This window comes from Pseudophryne corroboree, chromosome 1 (assembly GCF_028390025.1).
Source record: "Pseudophryne corroboree isolate aPseCor3 chromosome 1, aPseCor3.hap2, whole genome shotgun sequence".
In the NCBI taxonomy this organism is placed as follows: Eukaryota; Metazoa; Chordata; class Amphibia; order Anura; family Myobatrachidae; genus Pseudophryne; species Pseudophryne corroboree.
The window spans coordinates 3,013,372-3,027,731 of record NC_086444.1 but is presented as its reverse complement, the minus strand read 5'-3'; the positions used below and the strand labels follow the sequence as shown (position 1 = coordinate 3,027,731).

The window sequence follows — 14,360 nt, the reverse complement described above, 5'->3', positions numbered from 1 at the left end:
AAATATGGCGCCAAGCGCCCATTGTTCCAATAATGGCGCCGGGCACTAGGGGTTAACCCCTTCAGTGCCGCGGCGGCCATTTTCCACGTGGCTGGGGCCTCTCCGGCCACAGCGAGGTTGGGGCATGGTGTTGGAGCAACACTCTCTCCAGGGTCGGTGGACCAGGGAGGAATGTCTCCTCCTGATAAACATTATGGAATTGCGGGCAGTGTTCAATGCGCTGACGCTTGCCCTGCCTCTGGGACAGAACAGGCCTGTTCAAGTACAATGAGACAATGCCACCATGGTGGCGCACATAAATCATCAAGGTGGCACTCAAAGCCGCATGGCAATGCTGGAAGTATCAAAAATCCTCTGTCGAGCGGAACGCCATCTGCCAGCAATATCGGCAGTGTTCATTCCTGGAGTCCTCAACTGGGAAGCGGATTTCCTCAGTCGTCAGGACGTTCACGCCGGAGAGTGGAGACTTCATCAGGAAGTCTTTCAACTCCTAGTGGACAAGTGGAGCCTACCAGATGTAGACCTGATGACGTCTTGACACAATCACAAGGTTCCGGTCAATGGATCAAGTACAAGGGATCCTCAAGCAGCATTCATGGACGCACTGGCAATTCCATGGAACTTTTGGCTGCCATACGTGTTCCATCCAGTGTCACCCTTGCCCAGGGTTCTACGGAAGTTCAAGCAAGAAAGAGGAATACAACTTCTAGTCGCTCCAGTGTGGCCCAGACGGCATTGGTTCTAAGACTTGCAGGGTCTATCAATAGAGCGTTGTCTTCTACTTCCTCAACGCTCAGACTTCCTCGTTCAGGGCCCTTGTGTCTATCCGGACCTGGCCAGACTGGCTTTTACGGCGTGTTTCTTGAAGCTTCACTCCTGAGGGCCAAGGGATTCTCAGAGGCGGTTATTCAAACTATGTTGAAGGCCCGCAAGCCGACTTCTGCATGGATTTATTACATGGTCTGAAACTCTTACTTCACATGGTGCGCTGCTAAGAATTATGATGCCTATTCCTTCAGTACTTGCTTTTCTGCAACAAGGCCTAGATTTAGGCCTTCGTCTGGCCTCCCTCAAGGTTCATATATCTGCCTTGTCGGTGTGGTTTTGGAGGAAAATTATGTCTTTTCCTGACGTTCATACTTTCGCTCAGGGCGTTTTATGTATTCAGCCTCCCTATGTCCCTCCTGTGGCTCCATGGGATCTGTCTGTTCTCTTAAATGCCCTACTAGAGTCTCCTTTTGAACCTCTTGAGTCTGTGGATCTTAAATGTCTTACACTTAAGGATGTGTTTTTACTGGCTATTGCCTCTGATAGGAGGCTATCGGACTTAGGCGCCTTGTCCTGTCGTCCACTGTGATCGGACAGTCCCGTACGAAAGCCCTCACCGCTTTTGCGTCCCATCCCCAGTACACAGAATGGATGTTTAGGTCACACGAGACCTGGCCACATAGGGGATTCCTGCTTACCGTCAGTAACCGCCTGTTACTGACTCCACTCACTGCGTAGTGAGCGGGTTTACGCTGCCACCACCAAACTCCTAACATGCCGTGGCGTTTGGAACTACGGTTCTGCTCTGTGTGCGTCGACACGCCGCCTTACCACACCTGTGCGGTGCTGACGAATCCCCACTAGTCGCTTTACTAGGCCTCTGCCGGTAGCTGGCGGAAGGCGGAGCTTGGAGATGCTGGTTACACCCTGGACAGCCGGAAAATGGAGCTAGGTTTCGCCTAGGCCTTCAGGTCACAATGGTCTTCTTGAGGCAAATTATGTTTATTTGTAATAGTTCTAAAGAGAACTCTTCCCTATTGCTAGGGGCAACAGCAATACAGCAAGATGTTCACAGCAGAAAGTAGTTGGTATAATACACTTTGAAGCTCACAGGCCTCCTTTTTATACAGTTATACCACAATGCATCTCAGTGGGTAGTTTCCCCGAGTTCTTTCCATCCAATCAGGATAACTTACAAAATATAAAAAAAAATTACATTCTAAAAGGATATAAGTACATGAAGCAATTTCCTCCTTCCTGTCACACATAAAGTTTGTGTTATTTAAACTCCATTCCTTACCACCTGGTAGTTTACACTTCCACTTTGAGACATTTAACACATAGCTTCAAAATACAAATGTTTCTCATCCTTCCTGCATCTACCATTCATGATTCAATTAAACCAGCTACATAAATGAATACAGGTTCCCAACCATACCAATCAATACCACTTTACATATTCACACTCCCATCATTTACCTGCCGAGCACTGTCTAACATCAAAAAGGTTTTGTCATTCACCCGATCTGCTAGAAGAGGGCAATTATATCACATTTCTTAGTTCCAGAAGACAGGGGAAAGTGCATTTTTCCCTTTAAAATACATGTGACCACATCTTAAATATAAATACATTTAAACATGCAATCCTATAATTGTGCACAGAGCACTACATATAACAAGTTATAAACATAACTAAACATATTTTTAGTCATGTATAGTGCATGGTCCTAGAGCCAAGTGTTACTTTTTAAAATGGCACATAGTGCCCATTGTCCAAATGGTGCCTGGCAGCTGAGGCTTAACCCCTTCAGTGCCGCAGCCGCCATTACACATGTGGCCGGGGGGTCTCTCCGGCCACATCCACCCTTTTTGATTTTTCATCGTGACCGGGCAGTTCTTCGTACTCTCCCTGGTTATCCACCTAAGGTGGTGTCATCTTTTCATCTTAACCAAGAGTTGGTGGTTCCGACCTTTATCTCTTCTGGTTTGTCCTCCAAAAAGCAGTCTTTGGATGTGGTACGGGCTCTCCGTATATATGTGGAAAGGACTGCCTCCCTCGGGAGGTCAGATACCCTTTTTGTACTTTTTGGTTTTCACAAACGTGGCTGGCCTGCTAATAAGCAATCCATGGGCAGATGGATTAGAATGGTGATTGCACATGTTTATGTACAGGCTGGTCTTCCAGCTCCTGCTACCATCAAGGCCCATTCTACTCGGTCTGTTGGACCTTCTTGGGCGGCCCGCCGTGGCGCGTCCGCAGAACAGTTGTGCAAGGCGGCTACGTGGTCCTTCTATGCCTTAGATACTGCCACTTCCCAGGATGCCTCCTTTGGACGCTGGGTTCTTGTGCCCGCTACAGTGCGTCCCCTCCCATGAGGAACTGCTTTAGGACATCCCCGATGTTATTCCCTGTGGAATACCAGTGTACCCCGCAGCAGAAAAGGAGATTTATGGTAAGACTTACCATGGTTAAATCTCTTTTTGCGAGATACACTGGTTTCCACAGGGCACCCATCCTGACGCACTTAGCTTCTTTGGGATGGTATGGCATTAGCCGCTGGTACCCTCTCCTGTCATGAGAATGTGGTTCTATGTGGCTAACATCTACCATCTCTTTTACCTGCTACTGCATTGGACTGGTTAACGAAACTGAGCTCCAGTGCCTGGAGGCGGGGCTGTAGAGGAGGCGGTGCGGTGCATCCTGGGAACAGTCAAAGCTTTAGCCTGTTGGTGCCTCGGATCAAGATCCAACTCTACACCCCAATGTTATTCCCTGTGGAATCCAGTGTACCTCGCAGAAAGAGATTTAACCATGGTAAGTCTACCATAAATCTCCTTATAATGTCTCTGCTTATGGTGTGTACAGTGTAGGTGTTTATGGCGTGTGTATGATGTGTGTCTGTGCTGTAACAGTGTTAGGGGAGCAGGCAGCATCTCTTGGGGTATATGGTAGTGCACAGCAGCTAAGAGATCACACACGTCTAAGGATTCTGGTGCAACTAGCCTCAACAAGTTTTATTAAGCAGAAAAATAAGACATCAGAATAAACACCTTGCCGCCTGGCACTAACTAAACGTACACTATATGGACAAAAGTATTCGGCCACGCCTGTTAATTATTGTATTCAGGTGTTTCAATCAGCTCCTTTGCCACAGGTGTATAAAATCAGGCACCTAGCCATGCCGTTTCCATGTGCATACATTTCTGCTACACAATGTGTCGTTGTGAGGAGCTCAGTGATAGCGCAGTGCTGTGATAGGACGCCGCCTCTGCAATAAGATGGGTCGTGAAATTTCATCCCTGCTGGATATTCCCCGGTCACCTGTGATATTATTAGAACGTGGAAGCATTTAGGAACAAAAGCAACTCGGCCACAAAGCGGAAGACCACGTAAATCACAGAGAGGGGTCAGAGACTGCTAAGGCGCATGGTGCATAAAGGTCGCCAACGCTCTGCTGATTCCATAGCTGACGAGTTCCGAACTTCCACTGGCATTAATGTAATCACAAACACTGTGCGGTGGGAGCTTAATGGAATGTCATGCCAGCCTCACATCACCAAGACCATGCCAAGCGTCGGATGGAGTGGTGGACACGTGTTCTGTGGAGTGGTGTAAAGCACACCGGCACTGGACTGTGGAGCAGTGGACACGTGTTCTGTGGAGTGGTGTGAAGCACCCTGACACTGGACTGTGGAGCAGTGGACACGTGTTCTGTGGAGTGGTGTAAAGCACACAGACACTGGACTGTGGAGCAGTGGGCACGTGTTCTGTGGAGTGGTGTAAAGCACACCGACACTGGACTGTGGAGCAGTGGACACGTGTTCTGTGGAGTGGTGTAAAGCACGCCGGCACTGGACTGTGGAGCAGTGGACACGTGTTCTGTGGAGAGGTGTAAAGCACACAGACACTGGACTGTGGAGCAGTGGGCACGTGTTCTGTGGAGTGGTGTAAAGCACACAGACACTGGACTGTGGAGCAGTGGACACGTGTTCTGTGGAGAGGTGTAAAGCACACAGACACCGGACTGTGGAGCAGTGGGCACGTGTTCTGTGGAGTGGTGTAAAGCACACCGACACTGGACTGTGGAGCAGTGGACACGTGTTCTGTGGAGTGGTGTAAAGCACACCGACACTGGACTGTGGAGCAGTGGACACGTGTTCTGTGGAGTGGTGTAAAGCACACCGACACTGGACTGTGGAGCAGTGGACACGTGTTCTGTGGAGTGGTGTAAAGTACACAGACACTGGACTGTGGGAGCAGTGGACACGTGTTCTGTGGAGTGGTTTAAAGCACAGTGACACTGGACTGTGGAGCAGTGGACACGTGTTCTGTGGAGTGGTGTAAAATACACTGACACTGGACTGTATAGCAGTGGACACGTGTTCTGTGGAGTGGTGTAAAGCACACCGACACTGGACTGTGGAGCAGTGGATACGTGTTCTGTGGAGTGGTGTAAAGCACACCGACACTGGACTGTGGAGCAGTGGACACGTGTTCTGTGGAGTGGTGTAAAGCACACAGACACTGGACTGTGGAGCAGTGGACACGTGTTCTGTGGAGTGGTGTAAATCACACCGACACTGGACTGTGGAGCAGTGGACACGTGTTCTGTGGAGTGGTGTAAAGCACACTGACACTGGACTGTGGAGCAGTGGACACGTGTTCTGTGGAGAGGTATAAAGCACACTGACACTGGACTGTGGAGCAGTGGACACGTGTTCTGTGGAGTGGTGTAAAGCACACAGACACTGGACTGTGGAGCAGTGGGCACGTGTTCTGTGGAGTGGTGTAAAGCACACCGACACTGGACTGTGGAGCAGTGGACACGTGTTCTGTGGAGTGGTGTAAAGCACGCCGGCACTGGACTGTGGAGCAGTGGACACGTGTTCTGTGGAGAGGTGTAAAGCACACAGACACTGGACTGTGGAGCAGTGGGCACGTGTTCTGTGGAGTGGTGTAAAGCACACAGACACTGGACTGTGGAGCAGTGGACACGTGTTCTGTGGAGAGGTGTAAAGCACACAGACACCGGACTGTGGAGCAGTGGGCACGTGTTCTGTGGAGAGGTGTAAAGCACACCGACACTGGACTGTGGAGCAGTGGACACGTGTTCTGTGGAGTGGTGTAAAGCACACCGACACTGGACTGTGGAGCAGTGGACACGTGTTCTGTGGAGTGGTGTAAAGCACACCGACACTGGACTGTGGAGCAGTGGACACGTGTTCTGTGGAGTGGTGTAAAGTACACAGACACTGGACTGTGGGAGCAGTGGACACGTGTTCTGTGGAGTGGTTTAAAGCACAGTGACACTGGACTGTGGAGCAGTGGACACGTGTTCTGTGGAGTGGTGTAAAATACACTGACACTGGACTGTATAGCAGTGGACACGTGTTCTGTGGAGTGGTGTAAAGCACACCGACACTGGACTGTGGAGCAGTGGATACGTGTTCTGTGGAGTGGTGTAAAGCACACTGACACTGGACTGTGGAGCAGTGGACACGTGTTCTGTGGAGTGGTGTAAAGCACACCGACACTGGACTGTGGAGCAGTGGATACGTGTTCTGTGGAGTGGTGTAAAGCACACCGACACTGGACTGTGGAGCAGTGGACACGTGTTCTGTGGAGTGGTGTAAAGCACACCGACACTGGACTGTGGAGCAGTGGACACGTGTTCTGTGGAGTGGTGTAAAGCACACAGACACTGGACTGTGGAGCAGTGGACACGTGTTCTGTGGAGTGGTGTAAATCACACCGACACTGGACTGTGGAGCAGTGGACACGTGTTCTGTGGAGTGGTGTAAAGCACACCGACACTGGACTGTGGAGCAGTGGACACGTGTTCTGTGGAGTGGTGTAAAGCACACAGACACTGGACTGTGGAGCAGTGGACACGTGTTCTGTGGAGTGGTGTAAATCACACCGACACTGGACTGTGGAGCATTGGACACGTGTTCTGTGGAGTGGTGTAAAGCACACTGACACTGGACTATGGAGCAGTGGACATGTGTTCTGTGGAGTGGTGTAAAGCACACTGACACTGGACTATGGAGCAGTGGACACGTGTTCTGTGGAGTGGTGTAAAGCACACCGACACTGGACTGTGGAGCAGTGGACACGTGTTCTGTGGAGTGGTGTAAAGCACACAGACACTGGACTGTGGAGCAGTGGACACGTGTTCTGTGGAGTGGTGTAAATCACACCGACACTGGACTGTGGAGCATTGGACACGTGTTCTGTGGAGTGGTGTAAAGCACACTGACACTGGACTATGGAGCAGTGGACATGTGTTCTGTGGAGTGGTGTAAAGCACACTGACACTGGACTATGGAGCAGTGGACACGTGTTCTGTGGAGTGGTGTAAAGCACACCGACACTGGACTGTGGAGCAGTGGACACGTGTTCTGTGGAGTGGTGTAAAGCACAGTGACACTGGACTGTGGAACAGTGGACACGTGTTCTGTGGAGTGGTGTAAAGCACAGAGTGGTGTAAAGCACAGTGACACTGGACTGTAGAGCAGTGGACACGTGTTCTGTGGATTGGTGTAAAGCACACTGACACTGGACTGTGGAGCAGTGGACACGTGTTCTGTGGAGTGATGTAAAGCACACTGACACTGGACTGTGGAGTTTGGAGGAGGGGTAATGGTATGGGATAATGGGATGGTCTCTCAGGGTCTGGGCCCCTTACCTCCAGTGACGGGCAGTCTTACTGCTGCAGCATACAGAGACATTTTGGACAATGCTAAACTTCCAACTTTGTGGCAGCAGTTTGGGGAAGACCCTTCTCTATCCCCACATGAACTGCGCCAGTGCACACAGCAGGGACTATAAAGACACGCGACAGTAAATACATACACATTGTGAATGCAGCCGCTGTTTGACTGACCGGAAGGCGGTGTTTCTGGGTGTGTCTGGCATTGTCAGGCGTTTAAGGTGGTCCTCTGACATCAGCGATTACCACTTCCAGCCTCCTGTGTCTCAGGAATTGTGGATGACCTTGCCTGGCGCAGAGAGGAAAAATCTTCCATGCTTCGGTAACTGAGTGTGGTTCTGCGATCAGACCGCATATTGCGACGCAATTGCAATTTCTGCGATGAGCGTTTTTACTATTTCTGGGCGGTAACTATTTGATCGCAGTAATTGCGATACTTACTGATTAAGGTCCTTTCCTATTCCAACATGACTGCACCCCGGTGCACACAGCACGGACTATACAGACATGGTGTGATGAGTTCAGTGTGGAAGAACCTGACTGGCCGCACAGAGCCCTGACCTCTTACCCATCGAGCCGAGCCAGAATTACACGTCCAACATCCGTATCTGACCTCATACATGCTCTACAGAATGGACGGGCTCACCACAGAAACGCCCCAAAATCTTATGGAAAGACGTCAGAGAAGAGTGGAAGCTGTTATAGCTGCAGGGGGACCAGCTCCATATTACAGTATATGTATCTGACTACAGTGTTATTACAGTCCCTGCTGGTGCATGTCAGCTGATGCATTCCCTCTACTCAGGATATACCTGGTGTCAGCTGATATTAGCGACCTGTCAGAGACTCTATTCCTGTCTGCATTCCCTGTGTGTGTGTGTGTGTGTGTGTGTGTGTATGTGTGTGTGTGTGTGTGCGCGCAGCATGCCAGCTGCAATGTGTTGTGTAATCAGGGGGCTGAGCTGCCTGGCTTATTGCACGTGGTCTCTGCACATGTAAAAGACAGCTAGCCCTGTGGTTATATTACCTGAGCGCCTGTGTGATGTCTCATCTAGAAGCCTTGTCACCAGGCCTCTGTCCAGGCCTTGCGTTGCCTTGCTCTGCCTGTTTAATACCTGGGACAGTGACTGTGCAGGTGTATTCCGTGTTCTTGCTGCAGTGGGAATTCCTCTGTCCCTGTTGCCTGCGCTGCTGGTGTTCCGGACTCATTTTGGGCCTGCTGCATTGGATCGCTGTGCGAGTACTTTATTATCCTGCCGTTAAAATAAACTACTAAGGATACTGTAATCACTGTGGACGTGGATTACGTGAATACAGTCTGCGCTCATTATGCTCTGACCGCTCTGCCGCACCTAACACCAGCACCTAGAACATTGAACGTATTGTACAGTCTCCAGTAACGGTTACTGCGCCATCCAGCATTCATCTGCAGTTACATATCCTGTGCTCTCCAGCCAATCGGGCTGGAGTTCCCGAACGCTTTGTTTAATGTCCAGGCGTCTGAATACTTGTGCCCATATAGTGTAAGTCACTCCTGACAAACACTACACAACTATAAGTAGCATACCACCCAGTATAGCCGGACTGTATCCAGTAGCCGGTGTCTCTCACAGAGACTCTGCAGTCTCCGTTTCCCCAGGCAGTGTGAGAGAGATAATGATCAGTCCAGCAGCCTTGTAACACCCTCATGCAGGTGAAATCACTACTTAGCCGCTCTGAGGCTACAGACCCTAAGATCCAAACTGGGCCTTCACTCTCTTCATCCAAACCCCAGAACCCCTTAACCGTCTCTTACCAAAACCCAAAAAGCTCTCAGCAGAAAAAATACAACATTTTCCTGAGGGTTCAATATACATAGGTCAGAAACCTTGGGCAAATATACCTGCCTTCAAACACTACAGCGTGCTTTCACAGTATATAGGGTATCCGGACTCTGGGTCGACGCTACTTAGGTCGACACCCATTAGGTCAACAGTGAATAGGTCGACATGCAAAAAGGTTGACATGAGTTTTTTTCACTTTTTTAAAAAAAAAATACCTTTTTCATACTTTACAATCCACGTGGACTATGTTTGGGACACGGTGCACTAATTGGGGTTCCCGGTCACTTTACGAAAAAAATGACACCCAAAAAACATGAAAAACTTATGTAGACTGTTGTTCATATATAATGTATCCATTTTATCGTGTATATGGTGTTTGTATACAGCGTGTCTGGGTACAGTATTTACAGTGTCTTTGTATTTAATGTTTAGAGTGTGTCTTCATTGTGTAGTGTGTTGTGTGCCGTGTGTCTATGCTCGCACATTGAGCCTCATTCTGCCATGCAGTGTGAGTGAGCCGGCAGTTACCGGGCGACTCTGCCAAGGCCGGGCGTCCTTTCCTGCATATTTCCCAGAGAATGCCTCTTATTTCTATGTGAATAAGACGCACGAGCAATCTCTGCTGATTAGCAGCCGCTGACCCTGTACTGCAGCACATCCGGTGCAGATGCAGTCTCAGTGGCACGCAGAGTATACTGTAGGCATGCCTCATATCCTTTTCATCAGCAAACAGATGCTCACCGTCTGTATACGCGATCACGACTAGGTGCAACAAGAAGGGCTGTATACCTGCAGTGATGATGAGGGAGGACACGTGAATGTGTGTGTATAGTGGTTGTAGTGTGTATTTATAGTCTATACAGTGTCTCTTTATTTATTGTGTACTGTGTGTCTCTATATAGGGTACGTCTCTTTACCATGGTCAGTATGTAATCTATACTGTCCTCACAATATAGGTACCTCTTCTTTTGGTGCCGGAAGACATATGTAGAGAAGAAAGCGCCATTTATAGACATGTTCAACTCTATCCCTTTGCGGCAAATCTACGGTAAGTCAGTAATCTATAAGAGTGTACAAGCTCACCAGAACATATCTCTATATCCCCCTCTGTACCTCTGCGCCTGTCCCCTGCCACCCCCGTACTGACCCCTCCTTCATCCCAATGTCTCTAGTACAGTTATAGCTCCCTTTATCTCCAGTACTGACCTAACCCCACCCCCTCATTACCCAGGTACTGACATAACCCCACCCCCTCATTACCCAGGTACTAACATAACCCCATCCCCTCATTACCCAGGTACTGACATAACCCCACCCCCCTCATTACTCCGATACTGACATAACCCCACCCCCTCATTACCCAGGTACTGACATAACCCCACCCCCTCATTACCCAGGTACTGACATAACCCCACCCCCTCATTACCCAGGTACTGACATAACCCCATCCCCTCATTACCCAGGTACTGACATAACCCCACCCCATCATTACCCAGGTACTAACATAACCCCATCCCCTCATTACCCAGGTACTGACATAACCCCACCCCCTCATTACTCCGATACTGACATAACCCCATCCCCTCATTACCCAGGTACTGACATAACCCCACCCCCTCATTACTCCGATACTGACATAACCCCACCCCCTCATTACCCAGGTACTGACATAACCCCACCCCCTCATTACCCAGGTACTGACATAACCCCACCCCCTCATTACCCAGGTACTGACCTAACCCCACCCCCTCATTACTCCGATACTGACATAACCCCATCCCCTCATTACCCAGGTACTGACATAACCCCACCCCCTCATTACTCCGATACTGACATAACCCCACCCCCTCATTACCCAGGTACTGACATAACCCCACCCCCTCATTACCCAGGTACTGACATAACCCCACCCCCTCATTACCCAGGTACTGACATAACCCCATCCCCTCATTACGCCGGTACTGACATAACCCCATCCCCTCATTACTCTGATACTGACATAACCCTATCCCCTCATTACTCCGATACTGACATAACCCCACCCCCCTCATTACTCCGATACTGACATAACCCCACCCCCTCATTACCCAGGTACTGACATAACCCCACCCCCTCTTTACTCCGGTACTAACCTAACCCCACCCCCCCTCATTACCCCGGTACTGACCTAACCCCAGCCCCTCATTACGCCGGTACTGACATAACCCCACCCCCCTCATTACCCCGGTACTGACCTAACCCCAGCCCCTCATTACGCCGGTACTGACATAACCCCACCCCCCTTATTACCCTGGTACTGATATAACCCCACCCCCTCATTACCCCGATACTGACATAACCCCACCCCCTCATTACTGCGGTACTGACATAACCCCACCCCTCATTACTCCGGTACTGACATAACCCCACCCCCCTCATTACCCTGGTACTGACATAACCCCACCCCTCTCATTACCCCGGTACTGACATAACCCCACCCCATCATTACCTCGGTACTAACATAACCCCACCCCCTCATTACTCCGGTACTGACGTAAACCCACCCCCCTCATTACTCCGGTACTGACGTAACCCCACCCCCCTCATTATTCTGGTATTGACGTAACCCCACCGCTCTCATTACTCCGAAACTGACGTAACCCCACCCCCCTCATTACCCCGGAACTGACGTAACCCCACCCCCCTCATTACCCCGGAACTGACGTAACCCCACCCCCCTCATTATTCTGGTACTGACGTAACCCCACCGCTCTCATTACTCCGGTACTGACGTAACCCCACCCCCTCATTACCCCGGAACTGACGTAACCCCACCCCCCTCATTACCCCGGAACTGACGTAACCCCACCCCCCTCATTACTCCATTACTGACGTAACCCCACCCCCCTCATTACTCCATTACTGACGTAACCCCACCCCTCTCATTACTCCATTACTGACGTAACCCCACCCCTCTCATTACTCCATTACTGACGTAACCCCACCCCTCTCATTACTCCGGTACTGACGTAACCCCACCCCCTCATTACTCCGGTACTGACGTAACCCCACCCCCTCATTACTCCGGTACTGACCTAACCCCACCCCCCTCATTACTCTGGTACTGACATAACCCCACCCCCCTCATTACTCTGGTACTGACATAACCCCACCCCTCTCATTACTCCGGTACTGACCTAACCCCACCCCTCTCATTACTCTGGTACTGACCTAACCCCACCCCTCTCATTACTCTGGTACTGACCTAACCCCACCCCTCTCATTACTCTGGTACTGACATAACCCCACCCCTCTCATTACTCCGGTACTGACGTAACCCCACCCCCTCATTACTCCGGTACTGACGTAACCCCACCCCCTCATTACTCCGGTACTGACCTAACCCCACCCCTCTCATTACTCTGGTACTGACCTAACCCCACCCCTCTCATTACCCTGGTACTGACATAGCCCCACCCCTCTCATTACTCCGGTACTGACCTAACCCCACCCCTCTCATTACTCTGGTACTGACCTAACCCCACCCCTCTCATTACTCTGGTACTGACCTAACCCCACCCCTCTCATTACTCTGGTACTGACATAACCCCACCCCTCTCATTACTCCGGTACTGACATAACCCCACCCCTCTCATTACTCTGGTACTGACCTAACCCCACCCCTCTCATTACTCCGGTACTGACATAACCCCACCCCCCTCATTACCCTGGTACTGACCTAACCCCACCCCTCTCATTACTCTGGTACTGACCTAACCCCACCCCTCTCATTACTCTGGTACTGACATAACCCCACCCCTCTCATTACTCTGGTACTGACATAACCCCACCCCTCTCATTACTCCGGTACTGACGTAACCCCACCCCCTCATTACTCCGGTACTGACGTAACCCCACCCCCTCATTACTCTGGTATTGATGTAACCCCACCCCCTCATTACTCCGGTACTGACGTAACCCCACCCCCTCATTACTCCGGTACTGACCTAACCCCACCCCTCTCATTACTCTGGTACTGACCTAACCCCACCCCTCTCATTACCCTGGTACTGACATAGCCCCACCCCTCTCATTACTCTGGTACTGACCTAACCCCACCCCTCTCATTACTCTGGTACTGACCTAACCCCACCCCTCTCATTACTCTGGTACTGACCTAACCCCACCCCTCTCATTACTCTGGTACTGACATAACCCCACCCCTCTCATTACTCTGGTACTGACATAACCCCACCCCTCTCATTACTCCGGTACTGACGTAACCCCACCCCCTCATTACTCCGGTACTGACGTAACCCCACCCCCTCATTACTCTGGTATTGACGTAACCCCACCCCCCTCATTACTCCGGTACTGACGTAACCCCACCCCCTCATTACTCCGGTACTGACGTAACCCCACCCCTCTCATTACTCTGGTACTGACATATCCTCACCTCCCTCTTTTGCTGATTACAGTGATATGTGGCATGTGTATAGACTGTGTGCGCCTGTATCTGCATACGGAATGCTACTTTACACAGTTTTCCTAAAAAAAGCCCCTGACACTGCATACGCAGATACAGCCGCAGCCACACACAGAATATAGGCATGCCGCATGTCATTGTAACCAGCAGAAGCTTTCTGTGCGTCCAATTCATGCAAATAACATGCAAAAGAGACACCAGACGCTATTAGAGTTGCACGAGACCTGGCGGCTCACTCACGTCAGGAATCTTCCACTGTGTGGTGTATTGAGGCAAGATGTATGAGAACACATCTGTATAAACCCCCCTTTCATTACTGCGGTACTAACACCCCCCTCCCCCATCGCTAATTTCTCCGATACCGACATCCCCTCCCTCCCCCCCCCCCATCGCTAATTTCACCGATACTGACATCCCCTCCTCCCATTACTCCGTGGTATTACTATATGTGCTATTACTGGTGACAGGTGCACTATGGAAGCAGCTCAGGGTACATAGCCGGGGTATTACTATATGTGCTATTACTGGTGACAGGTGCACTATGGAAGCAGCTCAGGGTACATAGCCGGGGTATTACTATATGTGCTATTA

At 50.5% G+C, this 14,360-nt stretch overlaps 1 protein-coding gene across 1 annotated transcript in view; it reads left to right on the top strand.

Annotated features, from left to right (window-relative positions):
• Positions 1 to 14,360, top strand: part of GBA2 (glucosylceramidase beta 2) — a 331,889-nt gene that overhangs the window by 53,698 nt on the left and 263,831 nt on the right. The window contains exon 3 of the mRNA XM_063957477.1: positions 10,261 to 10,352. Coding sequence (XP_063813547.1) covers positions 10,261 to 10,352 — 92 coding nt within the window. The remainder of the gene's footprint in view (positions 1 to 10,260; positions 10,353 to 14,360) is intronic.